The sequence below is a fragment of the Vulpes vulpes genome, chromosome 1, assembly GCF_048418805.1.
Source record: "Vulpes vulpes isolate BD-2025 chromosome 1, VulVul3, whole genome shotgun sequence".
Lineage (NCBI taxonomy): Eukaryota > Metazoa > Chordata > Mammalia > Carnivora > Canidae > Vulpes > Vulpes vulpes.
The window spans coordinates 130,218,441-130,238,421 of record NC_132780.1 but is presented as its reverse complement, the minus strand read 5'-3'; the positions used below and the strand labels follow the sequence as shown (position 1 = coordinate 130,238,421).

At 46.8% G+C, this 19,981-nt stretch overlaps 1 protein-coding gene across 6 annotated transcripts in view; it reads right to left on the bottom strand.

Moving 5' to 3' along the window:
* C2 (complement C2) overlaps positions 1-19,981 on the bottom strand; it is a 40,364-nt gene that overhangs the window by 4,027 nt on the left and 16,356 nt on the right. For 3 of the 6 annotated variants that reach the window (XM_072728851.1, XM_072728845.1, XM_072728837.1), the window contains exons 3-10: positions 7,058-7,264; positions 6,334-6,519; positions 4,108-4,281; positions 3,924-4,022; positions 3,587-3,720; positions 2,356-2,494; positions 1,181-1,321; positions 412-501 (exon numbers count right to left, since the gene is read on the bottom strand). In XM_072728851.1, coding sequence (XP_072584952.1) covers positions 412-501; positions 1,181-1,321; positions 2,356-2,494; positions 3,587-3,720; positions 3,924-4,022; positions 4,108-4,281; positions 6,334-6,519; positions 7,058-7,264 — 1,170 coding nt within the window. Of the gene's footprint in view, positions 1-411; positions 502-1,180; positions 1,322-2,355; positions 2,495-3,586; positions 3,721-3,923; positions 4,023-4,107; positions 4,282-6,333; positions 6,520-7,057; positions 7,265-7,407; positions 7,800-19,981 lie in introns of those variants that run through there. The other 3 variants (XM_072728818.1, XM_072728827.1, XM_025990485.2) reach the window with 2 other exon arrangements.

The following is a 19,981-nucleotide window of genomic DNA, read 5'->3' as shown; positions in this document are numbered from 1 at the left end:
TCCATACCGCTAGAGGAGGAAACGCCAGGGATGGTCCCTACAAGGAGAGTCCAGGCCCTTCCTCCCTGGAGTTTCAAGGCCATGATGATGGCAGCAGCCGCTCACATAGACTGTTCCATACACTGTTCCTCGCACCAGGAGATATCTGAGTATTTGCCCCTATGGGCCTCTGAGGTGGGTCCTAGCACCGTCCCCTGTAGCAAAGGCAGAAACCAGCCCCAGCCACAGCCAACAAAAGAAACCAAGGCTGCAACCACAGGCAGTTTGACACCAGACTCGAGCATGACTCAGCTGCCTTCACACAGAACGACACAGCCTGGGGTCTCGCTGGAAAGGAAGGCAAGCTGCCCACTCCAGCCTGCACCCACCACAGGGGCGGCACATCTGGGGGTGGGGGAGGGAGAGGCTCACCCAGATAGTCGCTCCTCTGCTGGTTGATGTTCAAGATCTCTTTGATATTGTCAACAGCCAGCTTGGGAGAGCCACCCATGTTAGACTTTCCTAGAATGGAGGGAAAAGAATTGTCCATCTGGGGAATATATCTGGACTCTCCACAGCTCCGGAGGAGTGGGCAGGCATCCAGCTGGGAACCTTAATATTTATCGCTTCCCACGTGAGTTTCAAGATATGTTATTTGGCGAAATTCTTGACATTCCAGGCACCGGGCCAGGAGCTTCATAAACTTTATCTCATTTAATTCTCATGAAACCTCAGGTAGTGTGGGTATCCTCATTTTATAGGCAAGAAAACCAAGTTCTGAGGGGCTATGTAATTTGGACACAATCAAGAAATAAATGACATAGCCCAGCTCCACTCCACGTCCACCTTTCCATCCGTGCGCCTTGACATCCCTGCCCCAAAGCCATGTCTCCCCATCTAGCTGACTCTAGGCAACTTTGTGGTAGTAAACATAACTGATATCTGTAATCACAAAGCACTTCTACACAAACTATCTCGGTTGCTCTCCATAAAAATTGTGTCAGGAAAGGAGGGTGGTTATGATCATCAACAACGTTATCGTTGTTGTTATCCCACTGACATCATCAACACTATCTCGACTTTACAAATGAGAAACTGAGGCCCAGAGTGGCAGAGGGAGAAGCAACATGCAGGTCTTCCGACCCTACACTGGTGGTCCTTCCACTGTGCCAGACTCACTTGCAGAGGCAACGATACCCACCATCTGTCAGAAGGATGATGGCGTGTCGGATTTCCTGCCAGGCCGCCGTCCTCATTCCGAGGCGATCCATCTGGTTATTCATCATGATATGGACACTATTTAAAGCTGCATAGGTGTTTGTCCCGGTTCCATTTTCATGGTCTGGAATATGTGAAGAGGAAGGATTCTCTAGAAATGCCCCACCTACCACCTAGGAGAAAGGAATTACCCTATTCTCCCAACCATTGGAAATACATTTATCAACTGGCTTGATAAATTCAGACCTTCTCGGGATCCCTGGGTGGCGCAGCGGTTTGGCGCCTGCCTTTGGCCCAGGGCGCGATCCTGGAGACCCGGGATCGAATCCCACATCGGGCTCCCGGTGCATGGAGCCTGCTTCTCCCTCTGCCTGTGTCTCTGCCTCTCTCTCTCTCTGTGACTATCATAAATAAATAAAAATTTAAAAAAAAAAAAAAATTCAGACCTTCTCTATCCAGATAGAGATTTGGCATCATTGCCTGTTCAAACATTAAAAGTCTTTTCCTTAGAAATGTTCACTGCAGCGTTGCCTGGGTGGCTAAGGTGGTTGAGCGTCTGACTCTTGGTTTCAGCTCAGGTCGTGATCTCAGGTTCATGGGATAGAGCCCTGCATTGGGCTGCATGCTCAGCAAGTAGTCTGCTTGGGATTCTCTCTTTCCCTCTCCCTCTGTTCCTCCGCCCCCTCCCTCTGTCTCTCTCTCTAATTAACAAATACACCTTTTAAACAAAAACAAAGAAAAGAATGCCCACTGAAGGCCACTCTAAAGCCTCAAGATTCAAAGATGGGGTTCCCAAAGAAATTGTTACAGCCACCTGCTACCTGTCACCCAGGCAGCTTGACAATGGCATGGAGAGACTACGGTGTTGAGCCAAGAAAGCCACATGGTTCTGGCATCAGGAGAGAACCAAAGACCAGCACAATATGCATTTGGGTGGGTAGCATTTTAGCATGAGCTGGTGGGAGCTGGGATTCCCCTGACATGAACCTGAATTGGAAGCCACCTCCCCCAGAGGAACATGAGTTCCAGAGTCTTGGGACTAGAATGTCACCAAAGGACTCGCTCTCTCTCTCTAACTTGTCCAAAATCTCTGCAGGCACAGGGAGCTCATTGTCCCTTGACCCCTGCCTCATTGCCTTCATTTGATGACACCCATACCTTTATAGTTGACCTTGTTCAGGCTGTTGATCACTTCAGTCGCATCCCGGGAGTTGTCATTCAGTACAGACATGATGATTTTGGGCTTGGATGCAAAGGTGATGATGGCGACACTAACATTGATCTCAAAGCTGAAGATCTGAGAAGGGCAAGTGAGAGGCAGCATTAGAGGCCCTGAAACCGAAGGAGAGAGGATAAGAGAGCAAACCAAGGGTCCCAGAGGAGGCAGAGAGCCTGGGCCAAGACTTACAGAGGTCAGGGCCACCAGTAGTCACTAAGAGACTGCTGCTCGCAGGGAGCCAGGAAACTGACGTTTGTTAACCAGGCACTCTGTTTGATAGGCTCACTCGCTCCTCATTGTATCCCCACATCAATTCTGTGAGGGGCGAGATGGCCCCCGTTTTATAGATGAGGACACTGAGGCCTGTTGTGCGAGGCGGAGGTCAAATTTGAACCTGTCCACGCGAATCTGAGGCACATCTCTAGCTGGCGTGTTTTGCAGCCTCACGGCTTAGTGGTTACTGTTAGTCTTAGGAGAGACTTCAAGGAGCCTAAAAATTGCCTTCTTTAAAATGTAACTGAGAAGAAAAACACATATATCTACATAAACTATTGTGAAAAGTGTAATTACTGAGCAAAGCGCTGGCAAGGAATCTAAACTAGTGACTTCCAAACTCTCCTGTTCATGCATGTCATTAGTAAAAACACATGGAGGTATATGTATTTATAAAACTAAACTCCTATTTATAAGGTGCATCGCTATTCAAATGTATTATACACCTTTTAAACACAAAAAATTAGAATTTTTAATGGAAAGTATTAAATATTAATTTGTTGATTTAATTTAACTTAAAACTATTCAACAAGGATACCAGTAGTAATCTGTCACACCCTAGTAGATCATTTTGTATATCCTCCTGTGGAGACGACCGCTCTAGATGATGGGTGCCTGGGAAACAAGACCTCAGCCTGTTCATCTTTGGTGTGCCCCAGCACCCAGCACCCGGCACCCAGCATGGTGCCTGACACATACAAGGTGCCCCAGGACTGTTTGTGGGATGAAAAATGGGATCTTATAAATGGAATCCATGATTCCGCATGGCATGCACTTAATCTGGGAGGACTTTTTGGATGAGGTGGGCTGTGAGTGCAGTTCTGAGGAAGGGAAGGAACCAGAGAGAGACAGCGAGAGTAGGAAGGGCCTCCTGTGCACAGGCCCCTATTCCCTGACCCTGTCCACCATGAGAATGGCGCTCTCCTTGAAGACGTGAAAGTCTTCTTCCTTCACGCTCTGAGAGGCATCCAGGAGCAGGTAGAGGTTCAGGTGACCAGAACGCTGGATTTGGATTTTACGGCCCAGGTTCTCTGGGAGAAACGTAGAAGGGGCAAATTCGCATCTTCCTCTTGCCTTCCTCATACCCCTTCCCTCTTGTCAGGGGTAGGCCTCCCTGCCCCCCTCCGAGCAGCTCAGCCCCACTCAGCCTTGCCAAAGCCCCAGCATCCTCTGCAGAGTCTGCTCCTCCCCGTCCCAGGCCCAGCACCCTGCTGCCCCTACTTCAAGCATTTACCCCTTTTCTTCTGGGTGGGGTTGGTGGCTCCAAGCAGGTGGGACAACGAAGCACCCAGGGCGGGAGCCACATCCTCAGGAAAGTCATAAGAGTAGGTCTCTGTGCGAATAGACACTGGGGTCGGCCAGGGTCAGGGGTGGGGTGCCCGGGAGTCCCTGGAGGGTCAAGGCAGCTGGCTACTCACGGCGGCATATGGGCTCCGTCCCACTCCAGACCCCATCGCTCTGACACTCCCGCTCCGCAGATCCCGTCAACACCAGATTTGAGGAGCAGTGGTAGCTGACTTTATCCCCAAGGCCGAAGCGGGACCCCATCCGCACGGCACCCACCGGGATGCCCGGGTTGGGGCAGTGGCCAGCTGGGAGTGAACACACAAAGATGGCAGTGAGCGGGACACCCCTACCCACCCTGTCCCTCTAGCTCTTCCTCCTCCCCAGGCCCGTGGAGCCTCTGCGGGCCATCTGGCCTCCCCCTTGGGAGACACCAGCACCGTGCTTCCCAAGGAAAGCCCATCCCAGAGCCCATGGAAGGTGCTGACCCAGGAGCCCTCTGCCACCACAAATAATATTTGCACTTCATAAACCACAGGAGGCATCACTACACACCCACCAGGATGGCTAAAACTGAAAATATGGCTCATTCCAAGTGTCAGAGAGGATGTAAGCAGCCAGAACGCTGAAACACTGGGATGCCTGGGGGGCTCAGTGGTTGAGCGTCTGCCTTCGGCTCAAGTGTGATTCTAGGATTCAGGATCGAGTCCCACAGCAGGCTCCTTGCACGGAGCCTGCTTCTCCCTCTGCCTGTGTCTCTGCCTCTCTCTTTCTGTGTCTCATGAATAAATAAATAAAATCTTAAAAAAAAAAAAGATTCTCTCTCTCTTCCTCTTCCTCTGCCCCTCCCCCTCATGCTCTCACTCTCTAAAAAAATAAGTGAAATAATAAAATAAAATATGTATGCCAACCTGTGACCCAATAATTCCCTTCCAAGACAACATGCTCAAGAGAAGCAAATTCATACGTGCACCAACAAGTTACATAAAAGGATGTTCATAGGGCTTTACTCATAATAGCCTCAAACTGGAAAGAACCCAAGTGCCCATCAAGAGGAGAACACATAAATAAATTGTAACCTATTTGTATAATAAAACTACACAGTAATAAAAAATAACAGGAGCACCTGGGTGACGTAGTTGTTTGAGCGTCCGACTCTTGGTTTCAGCTCATGTGGTGATCTCAGGTGGTGGGACCAAGTCCTACATCGGGCTCCGTGCCCAGCACAGAGAGCTGAGTCTGCCTCAGATTCTCTCTGCCCCTCCCCACTCCTCTCTCTTTTTAAAATAAATAAATAAATCTTTTAAAAAAGTAAACAACAAACTGCTCCTACACGGGACCACGCAGATAAATCTCACAGGCAGAACGCTGAGTAAATGGGACGCCCGGGTGGCTCAGTGGTTTAGCGCCCGCCTTCAGCCCAGGAGTCCCAGGATCGAGTCCCACGTCGGACTCCCTGCATGGAGCCTGCTTTTCCCTCTGCCTGTGTCTCTGCCTCTCTCTCTCTCTCTCTCTCTCTATCTGTGTGTCTTGTCTCTCGTGAATAAAATAAAATCTTTAAAAAAAAAAAAAAGAATGCTGAGTAAAGGAAGCCAGCTATTTGGCAAACAGTCATGAATATGCATAGGGACCCAATGGCTGGGCCACTGGGTGACGGGATGGTCCTACCATCTCATGGACTCTGTGTCTTCTGTCTTCTGTGCTTAGAACTATCATTCCGGAAGCTCCCCAAACCCAGAGAATCCTAGAAACCCATGTCCTATCAAGCAGAGCTCCTTACCATTGACAGGAGCAGTAATAACTATGACAACAGCATATGTGTCATTTACTAAACTCCAGGGATTCCTCTAGGTGCTTATTAATGTCAACTCATTTAATCCACAGAGAAGGCCTAATATCGTGGCCAGTCTTACCATCTCTATTTGAGATGTGAAAATCGAGGCATAGAGAGCTTAAAGAGCCTGCCCAAAAGCTATCCAAGTCCGACCCAGGTTGGACCCGAACTGGCTCCAGAGGCAAGGCACTGAATTCAGCACAGCACTAGGAGCTCTCTCAGGACGTTGTCAGTACAATAGCCCATTGGGCCTGAATACCAATCTTGCTTTGAGGCATTGGGGAAAGCTAGACAGACTGTGTGGAGGCCTTACGTTGGATCTGAAACTTAGCACCAACTGCCTCGGCCAGCTCCTGTAGGTTGGTGGTGTGGGACCTGTAGACCTCAACTTACCAAAATCCAGGAATATTATTTTGGCATCAGAACACCAGGCCCCTGTCCCCACACAGGCCCCATGAGCACACATCTGAGTCCAAGGTTCCGGGGTGACCCCCGCCCCATGCAGCTATGAGGGCAGGGTACTCACCACCATTGTCACACACGGCCGTCTCCCCATCCCACATGCCATTAGGGCGACACTGCCGCACAGCCGAGCCCCGCAAGGTGAAGCCATCCTCACACTGGAAGCTCAGGTTGCCGCCCACAGGGTGGGACCCCAGCCTCGGGGTGAACATACCATTCTCAAAGGAAACAGGAGCTGGACAGCGAACATCTGGAGGGAGAGAAGGGGATGAGACTACACAGATGGATGGAAAACACCTGAGATGGTAAGGTTTGGCGTGGATGCCCGGGAGTCGCCAACTGATTGTCAAAATATTGGGTTGCTGCTTGTGGCAATCACTGCTTGTGGAATTGGTCAAATATTGGCAATTTCAAACTGTTCAACTTATCAGACTGATAAATAACCACATCTCTCAGCACCCTGAGGGCCATGGACACCTCAACCTCTCCCCTGAGGTCCTCAAATACCCCCTGAATGGACACTAAAGGGTAACATTTGGCATGACGGGAGACTCCAGCACCCATTCTGAATGGTCAGTATTCTGCAGTCAATTGTTAAATGCTAAAAAAATATCACCCCGTGTATTTTTTTAAATTTCCATTAAGGCCTTTCTCCAATGCCTTGCTATGGACAATGGACATTTTCTCATTATTTTGAAAAGCCCTATGGAAAAACAGCTTGGCCACCCCTGGCACACCATGTAGTCAGGTTCAGCCCCACCCTGAGCAAAGCCCACAGAAAGCCTCACGTTTGCAGACCGCCTTTGTGAGCTGGGTGGATCTCAGGGTCTGCCACTGTCCATTGCTCTTGCACAGCCGTGATGCTGGGGATGGGTAGCGGCCCGGGGGACAGGAGTAGGTGAGGACACTCCCAGGGGCCCAGCCATGGCTGAGGGTAAAAGTGCCACCGGAGATATTCACGTTCTGAGGGCAGGAGGGAGCGGCTGCAGCCAAGCCTGTGAGCATGACACACAACACAGTAGTGGAGAAAAGATGAGAACAGAAAAGCCAGAGAAATTGGCATTTACAAGAGGGAACCCAAGGTGGGCAGTACAGGCCTTTTCCACAGGACTCCAGCATCCCTCTCCCCTGCTCCTACCTGGGTATAAGGGCAACAGGCAAAGGAGAGCCATCAGTGGGTCCATGGTATCCACCTTGGGGCAGAGAGAGGCAGAAAGCCGGCAGAGGGAAAAGGTCATCTGACTTCCCGAAACCCAGAGCTGACTCAGCAGCTGCTTCATTTGCTGCCAGAGAAGAAAAACTAGGGAGCCGCAGGGGGGATGTGCTCTTGGCAGGGAAAAAATAATCAGGGACTGGGGGCTGAGCTGAGAGGATGAAGCCCTTGTCCAGCTCTCTAACCCCACATATCCTAGTCAGTTGCTCTGTACCAATAGGCTTTCCATACTGCTCTCAGTCTCTACCCCCCTACACACACACACACACACATGCTCTTGCATGTATAGTCTAAAGCACACAAACCCAAAACCATCCAAGATATTGCAAAATCATTTATTTAAGTAAAGTTTCAGTTTTCTCTTAGGTGTTGCCAAGTGAACTTTATTTCTGAGAGCCTGGGATTGTATTGTCTTCTTGAACATAAACCTCCAAGAGATTGGGGCTAATTTTCTTAGGAATTCTTGCTAAATAGGAAGAATCACAATCTTTTTATTCCTTGCAACCCTTCCCCAGAAAGAATCTAAAGACAAAAACGAAATCAACACTTAGTTTTGGAGTCTGGAAAATGTTTAAAACACTTTTGTGGAAAGTCCGGTAGAAAAATTCCCAGCCCATAAAATAAATAAGTCTGGGATTGGTTTACCCAAAGGAACAAAAGTATTTTTGGATTTTGGATGTGCCTTTTTTTTCCCTTCTTTTTTTAATTTTAATTCAATTAATTGACATATACTGTATTATTAGTTTCAGAGGTACAGTTCAATGATTGATCAGTCTTATATAACACCCAGTGCTCATCAAGTGCCCTTCTTAATGCCTATCACCCAGTTAGCCTATGCTCCCACCACCATCCCTCCAGCAACCCTCAATTTGTTTCCTATGATTAAGAGCCTTTTATGGTTTGTCTCCCTCTCTGATTTCATCTTGTTTTATTTTTCCCTCCCTTCCCCTATGCTCCTCTGTTTTGTTTATTAAATTCTACATATGAGCTAAATCATGATAATTGTCTTTCTCTGATTGACTTATCCTACTTAGCATAATACCCTCAGTTCCATCTACATCATGGCAAATAGCAAGAATTCATTTTTTGATGGCTGAGTAATATTCCATTGTATATTTAAACCACATCTTTATCCATTCATTGGTCAATGGACATCTGGGCTCTCTCCATAGTTTGGCTACTGTGGACATTGCTGCTATAAACATTGGGGTATAGGTGACCCTTCAGATCACTACATTTCTATCTTTGGGATAAATCCCCAGTGGTGCAATTGCTGGGTCATAGGGTAGCTCTATTTTCAACTTTTCAAGGAACCTTCATACTGTGTTCCAGAGTGGCTGCACCAGCTTGCATTCCCACTAATCGTGTATGAGGGCTCCCCTTTCTCTGCAACCTCACCAACATCTGTTGTTTCCTGGGGTGTTATCTTAATCATTCTGAGCAGTGTGAAGTGGTATTGCATTGCGGTTTTGATTTGTGATCATTTAAGTTTGTGAAAACTCTTTCAAATTATGAATAACTTCTTAATAACACATATGCAAAGTGTGCCCACCTTGGATGAAACTGACAATGCAGGAAGACCATGACACCCTTGGTGTTGGGGGTCCCAGAGGTGCTGTTGTGGCAGAGTTGCTGGTGCCTTTCCAGCACCTAGTGCTCTCTCCCTCCTACAGAAAGATGTTTAGTGAGACACACAGTCACCCAGCTAAAGACTACGTTTCCCAGCTACCCTTGCAGCTAAATAATGGGTGACTTGGTTCTGGCCAATAGGAATTGAGTAGAACTGATACATGTAACTTCCAAGTTACATGTATTCCAAAATTAAATGTGTCCTCCCCTTTCCATGGGCTAAAATAGAAATCTGATGGTAATTCAAAAGCAACATCCTGAGGATGACAGAGCAAGCAGACAGAGGAGCCTGGATCCCTGACACTGTTGATGCCATATCAGCCCTGTCTCCTACTCAGATTGTTACCAGAGAGAAACTATCTTAAGGGTGGTGGATATTAAGGATGTTCACAAATATTCTGGCTTTGTCTCCCTTTGGTCACATAGTAAGATTGAGCTTCCTTATCTACTTGCACTGGCCAATGAAATGTAAGTGACATGTACTGTTTCCAGATGGAAGCTTCATGAGCCAATGCAGTCCTCACCATGCTCTTCCCCCAGTATGGCAACATTCGAGATGCTGGCTGCTCCATCGTCTTACATTCCTGAGAGACACCAAAAGCAGAACCTCTGCTGATCCTCACAGGATATGTATGTAATATGAGCGAGGAAAAAAGAACCAGAAATCTTTGTTTTAATCTATTATATTACCACTGCTGTTGGAAAAAAGTAAATGCCACCCAAAATATAGAAGATTTAAAAAATGATTTATTCCTTCTCATGCATTAGCCTGGTGGTTCTTCTGCTGCTCTTGCCTGGGCTCACTCAAGCAGCTGCACTCAGCTGAGGGCTGAGTTCAGCAGGAGAAGTCAGACACCGGGAGTTCTCTGTCCCATGGTCTTTCATCCCTAGCCTTGCATAAGCAGTCTCAGGAAAGCATTCTAAGAGATCCAAAGCAAAGCTGCATGGTCTCTTGAGGCCTATCTTCAGAAATCACATAACATCACTTCCATCATGTTCTATTGGTGACAGCAAATCAAAGGGCCGCCCAGACTTAAGGGTGGGGGAAACCCAACCTCACGATGGGAAGACTGGCAAAGTCATACTGCAAAGAGGCATCCACACTAGAATAGGAGAGATTTCTGCCCATATTTTGAAAAACACCTATGGCAACCAAGATTTGGGAGTTGTCATCAGAACATAATGAATCTTTGCCTGGCTAAATACTTAAACCACTGAGTTTTAAAGCCCTTCTTTAGATCACTGCTACAAACTAAATTGTATCACCCCAAAATTCACATACCAAAGCCCTAACCCCCAATGTGACTGTATTTGAAGATGATAGGGCATATTAAGAGGTAATTAAGGTTAAATGAGGTCATAAGAGTGGGGCGTTGATCCAATAGGATAAGTGTCCATAAAAGACAGCAGAACACGCTTGCCTGTGCACACACACACACACTTTCTCTGTCTCTCTCCCTCCCCAACACACCTCCCTCCTATCCCCATCCCTGTGCATCATAGAGGAAAGCCCAGGTGAGGATGGTATCTGTAAGCCCAGGTGAGGATGGTATCTGTAAGCCAGGAAGAAAGTCCTCCCCAGAGACCCAGAAACCAACCATGCTGGCACCCTGATCTCAGACATCCAGCCCCCAGAACTGTAAGATAACACATTTCTGTTGTTTAAGCCACCCAGTCCAGGTGTTTTGTTATGGCAGCCCAAGCACATTCATATATATACCCAGTACATATGTAAAAGCCATCTTTAAAAGAGGGGGTGACTTTCTTTCGTGAGTTTCTCCCAGCATTTGTCGAGTTAGAAAACTTAGCAGTCTGTCAGAATCCATTCCCCCTTCTTCCTTAAGTATTAAAACTTCCAAGTTGAGATGCCTGGGTGGCTTACTGGTTGAACATCTGCCTTTGGCTCAGGTCATGATCCCGTCCTGGGATTGAGTCTTACATCAGGTTCCCCCAAGGGAGCCTGCTTCTCCCTCTGCCTATTTCTCTACCTCTCTGTGTGTGTTTCTCATGAATAAAATAAATAAACTCTTTAAAAAATAATAAAAATAAATAAAACTTCCAAGTTTTCCACTGGGCCCTTGGGGTATGCTCTTAAAGGGGTGTACTCCTCAATTTTTCTTCTCCCCTTCCCACTGGCTGGAATGCAGATACACTGGTGGAAGACAAAATAGTCACCCTAGACCACAAGATGGAAGTCACATGTTGATGATGACAAACAAAATTAAAGAAGCCCCGCTCCCTAATCCTGCAGGGCTATCATAACTGCCCTGGATGGTTTAAGCTCAGCCCATTTAAGCCACTGTTATTTTAGCCCGAGTTTTAGCAGCCAAACATGTATCTAACTAATACATTTAGCCAGAAATCAGTATGGAAGCCGAAGGCAACACCCACAGACATATACTCATCAGGGTCTAATGTAAGCTGCTGTAATAAAGACAATCACAAATGCAGTGAATTAAATAAGGCAGAAGTTTGTATCTCTCACAAATAGGACCCTCAGCATGAGCAGGCAGGGCTAATATGGCAAAGGTGGCCCTGGCTGGCCGGGCACATTGCTCATCAGTATCACTCAGGACCCCAGGCTCCTTCCATCTGCCGTGCCATTGAGAATCGCCCTAGTCTGCATGGTCGAAAGAAGTCTCCATCAAGTCTGCATTCCAGTCCCTCTTTTGCTCATATTCTGTTGGCAAAGACTTTGTTATATGACAGGCTGGGAAATGTGGTCTCTAGTTTGCCTACCGCATACACAGCTAGAACTCTAATACCATATTAGAAAGTTTTGGGAGACAGAAATGCACAAAAGAGAGGAGATCAGCTGCACACGGAAATGCTACATTGCATAATGGCAAATCAAGGTGAACAAAGACGTGGGTCACTGGAGTTGGGTAACTGTTCCAAGTCTCCATCAGGCCCAGTCCAGAGTGGAAGGACCATGACCTGAGAGGCTCTGGGCCTGAAGACACCAGATCTTTATTCCCCCCTTTAGGCTCCCAAGTTGATTTTTAGTAGACTCCCATTGGGTAAAGGTGACCTTGGCTAGTCTATTTTTAGCATCATTATAAAACCTGGTGCAATCTGTTTTCACTCCAGATGGAAGGAAGGAGGTAAATAATGCTTAAAAGGACAGCCCCTCCACTCCTGCCAGTGTCTTTCCTCTTGCCCAATTTCTTCTCAACAATTCAAAGCTTCTAATACATACTCCCAGGGGATCAATTCTAAAGAGAAAAAAGCAAAACACCATATTTTGCAACTCATCCCCTAGTCACACGTTAAAAAAAAGAAGTGATGACATGATGGCCTCTCAGGAGGCCTTACTATTCTCATGGGAAAGTCAGTTCCTTGAAAATTTCATATGAGGAGACCTTGGGTGGCTCAATCAGTTAGGCATCTGCTCTTTCAAGCTCAGGTCATGATCTCAGGGTCCTGGGATGGGTCCTGCATGAGGCTCCCTACTCAGCGGGGAGTCTGCTTCTCCCTCTCCCTCTGCCCCTTCCCCTATCCCACTCATGCTCTCTCTCTCAAATAAATAAATAAAATCTTTTTTAAAAATCATATGAAAAATGATCGGCCTGTGAGACAGGCAGGGCCATTGTAGTATGGTCTCCTTTCAGCCACAGTCTATTCCTTGTCCAATCTGAGCACTTAGCATGGATCTAACTAACGTCTTAGAATCTGCCACCCTCAACCTCCCTTGGCAACTGCAGGGCCGATTCCTATTTTCAGATCATCCCCTGGTTTTGGAAACTAACTGTTTCGTACTGTGTGATTTTAGTTATGGATTCAATATTACTCAACACACTTCTTTATGTTTGTAGGAAATCTGTTCTTGCATCACTCACATCCTTTGGGATGGCCCCTGGAGAGGGCCATCGACTTCCGATAGCAATGTCTCTATCTCTTTTTCTGAAGGTTTCTCTAGTGTCCTGCTCCACCTATGCACAGAAACCTGGGAATGCCAGAGAATTAAGCCCCTCCCCCCCGCCGAAAGCAGGCTTCAATCCGTGACTGCAAGGAGTGGGCATATAAATACCCCAGCTTATTCACTCTCCACCACGGGACAACTCCGACGTTCTGCACCCCAGGGTTCTCCAGGGTCCTCAGTGGAGCTAATCTCCACTCATCTGCAGTGGTGAATTTGCTTGATGACACACCTTTTATGGACTACCTTCCTTCCCCATCCCACTTTCCTAGTCCATACCCATGTTTCCTGGCACCACCTCTCAAATGCACTATTTGCCTTTGAATCCTTGTCTCACAGGTTGCTTCTGGAAGAAGACTTCATATGAACAGGAACTGTTATATGACAGACACTATTCTAAACCCTTTATATGTAGGGGCTTACTTAACCCTCACAAAAAGCCTATGACACAGGTTTTGTCATTGCCCCCAGTATACATAGGGGAAGCAGAGGCACAGAAATGTTCAATGCCTTGCCTCAGATCCACACAGGTGTTAAGTGGCAGAGCCAGGATTCAAACCCAGGCAGCAGGGCTCCTGAGTCCACACTCAAGAGGCTGATGCATCAGTGCATCTTCTTACATCTTCTCTGAAGAGGCTTTTCTGAGCTTCCTGAGTTCCCCTCCAGTCCCAGGTCCCCACTCATCCCCTTGCACTGGGCCTTCCCGAGCCCTCCTTCCCCTGGACGCTGGCCTCTTGTCCCCTTTCCTGTGACACCTTCTCCATTCTTCTCCAATCCCTCATCCTTCAGGAAGTTCTCTTCAGTTCTCCAGATTCCTACAGGGCACACACAGGATGTGCTGCCTTCTAGTTCTTTGTGTCCTTATCTCAACCTCCCTGACAAAGGATCCAGGAGTTTCTGTTGAAACAATGAGCTCCATGAGTAAGATCAAGGCTCATGGTTATTATACCACAGGAGAACCCCTCCCCAGTCTTATTCTCACTCCAACTAAACAGCATCCTTTAGATTAGCAACAGAAGTGTATTTGGTGTCCAGTCCTTCCACTTCTTTTTTTTTTTTTTAAGATTTTATTTATTTATTTGACAGAGAGAGCACAAGCAGGGGGAGCAGCAGAGAGAGAAGGAGAAGCAGGCTCCCCACTGAGCAGGGAGCCCGATGCACAGCTCCATCCTGGGACCCTGGGATCATAACTTGAGCTGAATGCAGACGCTGAGCCACCCAGGCACCCCTTCTTTTTTTTTTTCCTTTAAGTTTTATCTATTTAAGTAATCTCTCCCCTAATGTGGGGCTTGACCTCATGACCCTGAGATCATGCTCCTTTGACTGAGCCAGCTAGGTGCTCCCTTCCACTTCTTTTTAAAAAAATATGTTTACATAAGGTTAGACCTCACCCACTTCCTCTGAAACAGGTCGCTGTTAGAGCTCTAGGTACACACCACCCCCATCCTACCATGCACTAACGTACTTACGTTGAACTAATTGCCCAACTATAACCTTGAGAAACTTTTATATAAATCACCCTGAGGAAAGGGTTATGCCCAGTCCCTAGCTCTCCCCCATCCCAAGGCTCTTCCAGGCCCCTGAACCCCAGAGGCCAACTTGCAAGCCTGGACTCTGGATCAGGACATGGAACCTCCTCTTCTCACCCATCTATTGCATAAACAATTCCTGAGAATTAAGCAAAGTAAGGACCTCCCAAGAAACTGAAGGCCTGCCTATGACCTCCCATATGGGGCCATAAATCCTTCAAATGGAAACTCAGTCCCTGGAAACAGCCAAGCTTGAGGTATACCAGTGTGTCTGTCTGCCCGCCACACAGCTCCTACCTCACCTCTGTCCATCCCATCCCTCCAAAGTCTCCCAGTACTGCGTGGCCAGTGATGCATATATTATTCCCTCTCCCCTATTTCTTGCCACCTATGGTGAGGCTGTCCTGTGTAGCCCAGGTAAGAGGGTGGTGACCATGACTCATGTACTCAGAGGTCCCCTGGAAATGGCAAGAGGTAAGATGGCCTCAGGCTATACCTCCCTGGATCCCTCTCACCACCTTCATCCTCTAGGTCTGGACTTACTTTTGGTGGGAGGGGTGACCTAACCATCCCTCCTCTGCCCTTTCATTCAAAATGCATCTTAGGTGTGCCTGGCTAGCTCAAATATAGAACATGTGACTCCTGATCTCAGGGTTGTGAGTTTGAGCCTCATGTTCGGTGTAGAGTTTACTTAAAAAAAAACTTTTTTAGGGCAGCCCAGATGGCTCAGCGGTTTAGCGCCGCCTTCAGTCCAGGGCCTGATCCTGGAGACCCAGGATCGAGTCCCACATCAGGCTCCCTGCATGGAGCCCTGCTTCTCCCTCTGCCTGTCTCTGCCTTTCTCTCTGTGTGTGTGTCTCTCATGAATGAATAAATAAAATCTTTTTTTTTAATTTTTTTAATTAAAAAAAATGTCTCTCTAATGTTTTCCTCCATGGCCTGGGAATTGTGTGTAGAGGAAGATGATTCATCTCCTTTCCTCTTACTAACTCCCTCCCACCTTTGAGAGGTGGTGGACTCAAAGTAGGGCAGTCTCCTGCCCCTACCCTCAACACTGCCAAGGGGCAGGGAGAGACCTTTCCAGTATAGAAGGGACATACATTCATGCTTTGCTTTTCTACCAGACTCAAATGAAAGATCATGCTCCAGTAGAACCCTTTGTGCCCAGACATCTGGCCCCAGCCGTAGTGTGGCAGAAGAAATTCGGGCTTTGACTAAAGACAGCCTAGAATCTCAGGTTAGGCTTGGCAAATTTATTAGCTGTTTCACAGCCTTACTTATCCTGTTTTGTCACCTGTCACACATGGAGCCAACAGCAAAATACACTCCTCTTAAAGTTATCTGTGAGAATTAAATTAGGACTATCAGAACGAAATGTTCTTTTCTCTTACAGGTGTGGAAGAGTGGTGTACAAAGATACTCACTACAGCATTCATCATTATTGTGAGCAAATGTTTGGAAATAACCCAAGTCATTTAGCAGAGGAGTAACACAGAGTACCTTATAGTTTGGACAGTGGAATGCTATGCAGCCTCTGAAAGCATGTATGAGGTGCAATGTCTCAAGATACTATCCATAATATAATATATACTTTGCAACTAAATGGACATTCGAAACCATGTGTGTGGTCTATTGCCAATTATGCAGAAAAATGGGGAGAAAGAAGATGTAGCAACATACGCTCCTTATATATATACAATGTCTCCAGAAAGGCACACAAAATTTGGATAAGAGAGTTGTCTTTGAAGGCTAGAAAATGGGATGTGGGGCAAGGAGAGAGATTTACTCTTCTCAAAATCCCCTTTATTTCTCTTTGCACTTTTGTTGCGTATGTGTGGTACATATTCAAACAGATGGAGAGAGGGGATCCCTGGGTGGCTCAGCGGTTTGGCGCCTGCCTTTGGCCCAGGGCGCGATCCTGGAGTCCCATTTAAAAAAAAAAATGAGAAAGAAACTTAAAATGTTTCACTACCAAAAAAAATCGACTAAACACAAAAGAAGACAGTAATGAAAGAAATGAAGGACTAATAAAATTACAAGGCATATAGAAAAGAAGTAGCAAAACGACAGGAGTAAGTCCCTCCTTGTCGTAATTACTTTATTTTTTTTTAAGATTTTATTTATTTATTCATGAGAGTCACAGAGAAAGAGAGAGAGAGGCAGAGACACAGGCAGAGAGAGGAAGAAGCAGGCTCCATGCAGGAAGCCTGACAAGGAACTCAATCCCGGGTCTCCAGGATCGCGCCCTGGACTGCAGGTGGCGCTAAACCGCTGAGTGACCCGGGCTGCCCCCCCCCCCCCCCCCCCGTAATTACTTTAAATGTATATGGATTAAACTCTCCAATCAAGATACAGAGATGGGCAGACTGGATACAAAAAAATACATGACCGGGATCCCTGGGTGGCGCAGCGGTTTGGCGCCTGCCTTTGGCCCAGGGCGCGATCCTGGAGACCCAGGATCGAATCCCACGTCGGGCTCCTGGTGCATGGAGCCTGCTTCTCCCTCCTCCTGTGTCTCTGCCTCTCTCTCTCTCTCTCTCTGTGACTATCATAAATAAATAAAAATTAAAAAAAAAATACATGACCTAACTATATGCTGTCTACAAGAGACTCACTTGAGATCCAAAGACCTCAAATAGACTGAAAGTGAAAGGATGAAAATGGATACTCCATGCAAACAGTAACCAAAAGAAAGGATAAGTATGCCAATGTCAGACAGAATAGACTTTAAATTTAAAAGTTCACAAGAGACAAAGAGGGACATTATATATTAATACAGGGTTCAATGCAGCCAGGATACATAACAATTATAACATTTTCACATCTAATTACAGACCGTCAAAATATATGAGGCAAAATGGGTCAGAATCGAAGAGAGAAATAGACAGGTCTTACAACCATGCTTGGAGATGTCAATACCCCATTCTCTTTTTAAAAATGTTTTATTTAAATTCAGTTTGCCAACATATAGGTTAACACCCATTGCAATACCCCATTCTTAATGCACAGACAACCAGGGGCGCCTGAGTGGTTCAATCAGTTGAACATCCAACTCTTTTTTTTTTTTCCTAAAGATTTTATTTATTCATGAGAGACACAGAATGAGAGAGGCAGAGACATAGGCAGTGAGAAAAGCAGGCTCCATGCAGGGAGCCCCATGTGAGACTTGATCCGGGGACTCCAGAATCATGCCCTGAGCCAAAGGCAGACACTCAACCGCTGAGCCACCCAGGCGTCTGGAACATCCAACTCTTGATCTCAGCTCAGATCTTAATCTCAGGGTGGTTGAGTTTGAAACCTACATTGGGCTCCATCCCCAGCATGGAGCCCACTTAAAACAAACAAACAATGAACAGAACAGATAAAAAAGGAAATGAGGATATAGAGGACTTAACACAATAAGACAAATAGATCTAACATATGTGTACAGAATACCACCAGGCAGCAAAAGCACACACATCCTTCTCCAGTGCACGTGGGACATTTTCCAGGATACACCATGCGTTAAGCCATAAATTAGATCTCCACAGATTTCGACGGGATTGAGTCCCACATCGGGCTCCCTGCACGGAGCCCGCTTTTCCCTCTGCCTGTGTCTCTGCCTCTCTCTCTCTCATGAATAAATAAATAAATCTTTAAAAAAAAATTCTCCAGTGGGAGGCGGAGGCCTGATGAAGCATGGCTGGCAAACTGTTGAAAATTGTTGAAGCTGGGTCATCTGTGTATTCTACCTATTTTTGTGTCTGTTTGAAAGTTTCCTTAATAAAAAGTTATTTTTTTAAACTTTTTATTTTATTTTATTCATTTATGATAGGCACACAGTGAGAGAGAGAGAGAGAGAGAGAGGCAGAGACACAGGCAGAGGGAGAAGCAGGCTCCATGCACCGGGAGCCCGAAGTGGGATTCGATCCCGGGTCTCCAGGATCGCGCCCTGGGCCAAAGGCAGGCGCTAAACCACTGCGCCACCCAGAGATCTCAATAAAAAGTTAAAGTAGGGGTGCCTGGGTGGCTCAGTGGGTTAAGGGTCTGCCTTCAGCTCAAGTCATGATCTCAGGGTCCTGGATCAAGCCCATGTCAGGTAGGGAGTCTGCTTCTCCCTCTCCCTCTCTCCCTCCCCCTGCTCATGCTCTCTGTCTCTCCAAATAAATAAATAATCTTTTTAAAAAATGTTTAAAAAGGGATCCCTGGGTGGCGCAGCCATTTAGCACCTGCCTTTGGCCCAGGGCGCAATCCTGGAGACCCGGGATCGAATCCCACGTCAGGCTCCCGATGCATGGAGCCTGCTTCTCCCTCTGCCTATGTCTCTGCCTCTGTGTGTGTGTGTGTGTGTGTGTGTGTGTGTGTGTGACTATCATTAAAAAAAAAAAAAAGAAAAGAAAAGAAAAATGTTTAAAAAGGGCAGCCCGGTGGCTCAGCTGTTTAGCGCTGCCTTCAGCCCAGGGTGTGAACCTGGAGACCCAGGATCGAGTCCCACGTCGGGTTCCCTGCATGGAGCCTGCTTCTCCCTCTGCCTGTGTCTCTGCCTCTCTCTGTGTGTGTCTCTCATGAACAAATAAAATCTTTTTAAAAAATAGGGGATCCCTGGGTGGCGCAGCGGTTTGGCGCCTGCCTTTGGCCCAGGGCGCGATCCTGGAGACCCGGGATCGAATCCCACGTCGGGCTCCCGGTGCATGGAGCCTGCTTCTCCCTCTGCCTATGTCTCTGCCTCTCTCTCTGTCTCTCTGTGACTATCATAAATAAATAAAAATTAAAAAAATAAAAAATAAATAAAATAAATAAAATAAATAAAATAAGGGATCCCTGGGTGGCGCAGCGGTTTGGCGCCTGCCTTTGGCCCAGGGCGCGATCCTGGAGACCCGGGATCGAATCCCACGTCGGGCTCCCGGTGCATGGAGCCTGCTTCTCCCTCTGCCTATGTCTCTGCCTCTCTCTCTGTCTCTCTGTGACTATCATAAATAAATAAAAAATAAATAAAATAAATAAAATAAATAAAATAAGGGATCCCTGGGTGGCGCAGCGGTTTGGCGCCTGCCTTTGGCCCAGGGCGCGATCCTGGAGACCCGGGATCGAATCCCACGTCGGGCTCCCGGTGCATGGAGCCTGCTCCTCCCTCTGCCTGTGTCTCTGCCTCTCTCTCTCTCTCTCTGTATGACTATCATAAATAAAAATAATAAAAAAATAAAATAATAAAATAAAATAATAAAATAAAATGTTTAAAAAATAAAAAGTTAAAATATTAAAAATTTCAACCCCCTTTGACCATTAAGTAAGATCAGACAAATAAAAAGACTAGACAAGGCACAAAGACCCTGCCACACACAACAGGTGCTGTCAAAAACATCAAACGAATAAATGATAAAAACATCAAACGAATAAATGATAAAGCTCGGGGAACGTAAGTACCAAATCATCTTGCAAGTTA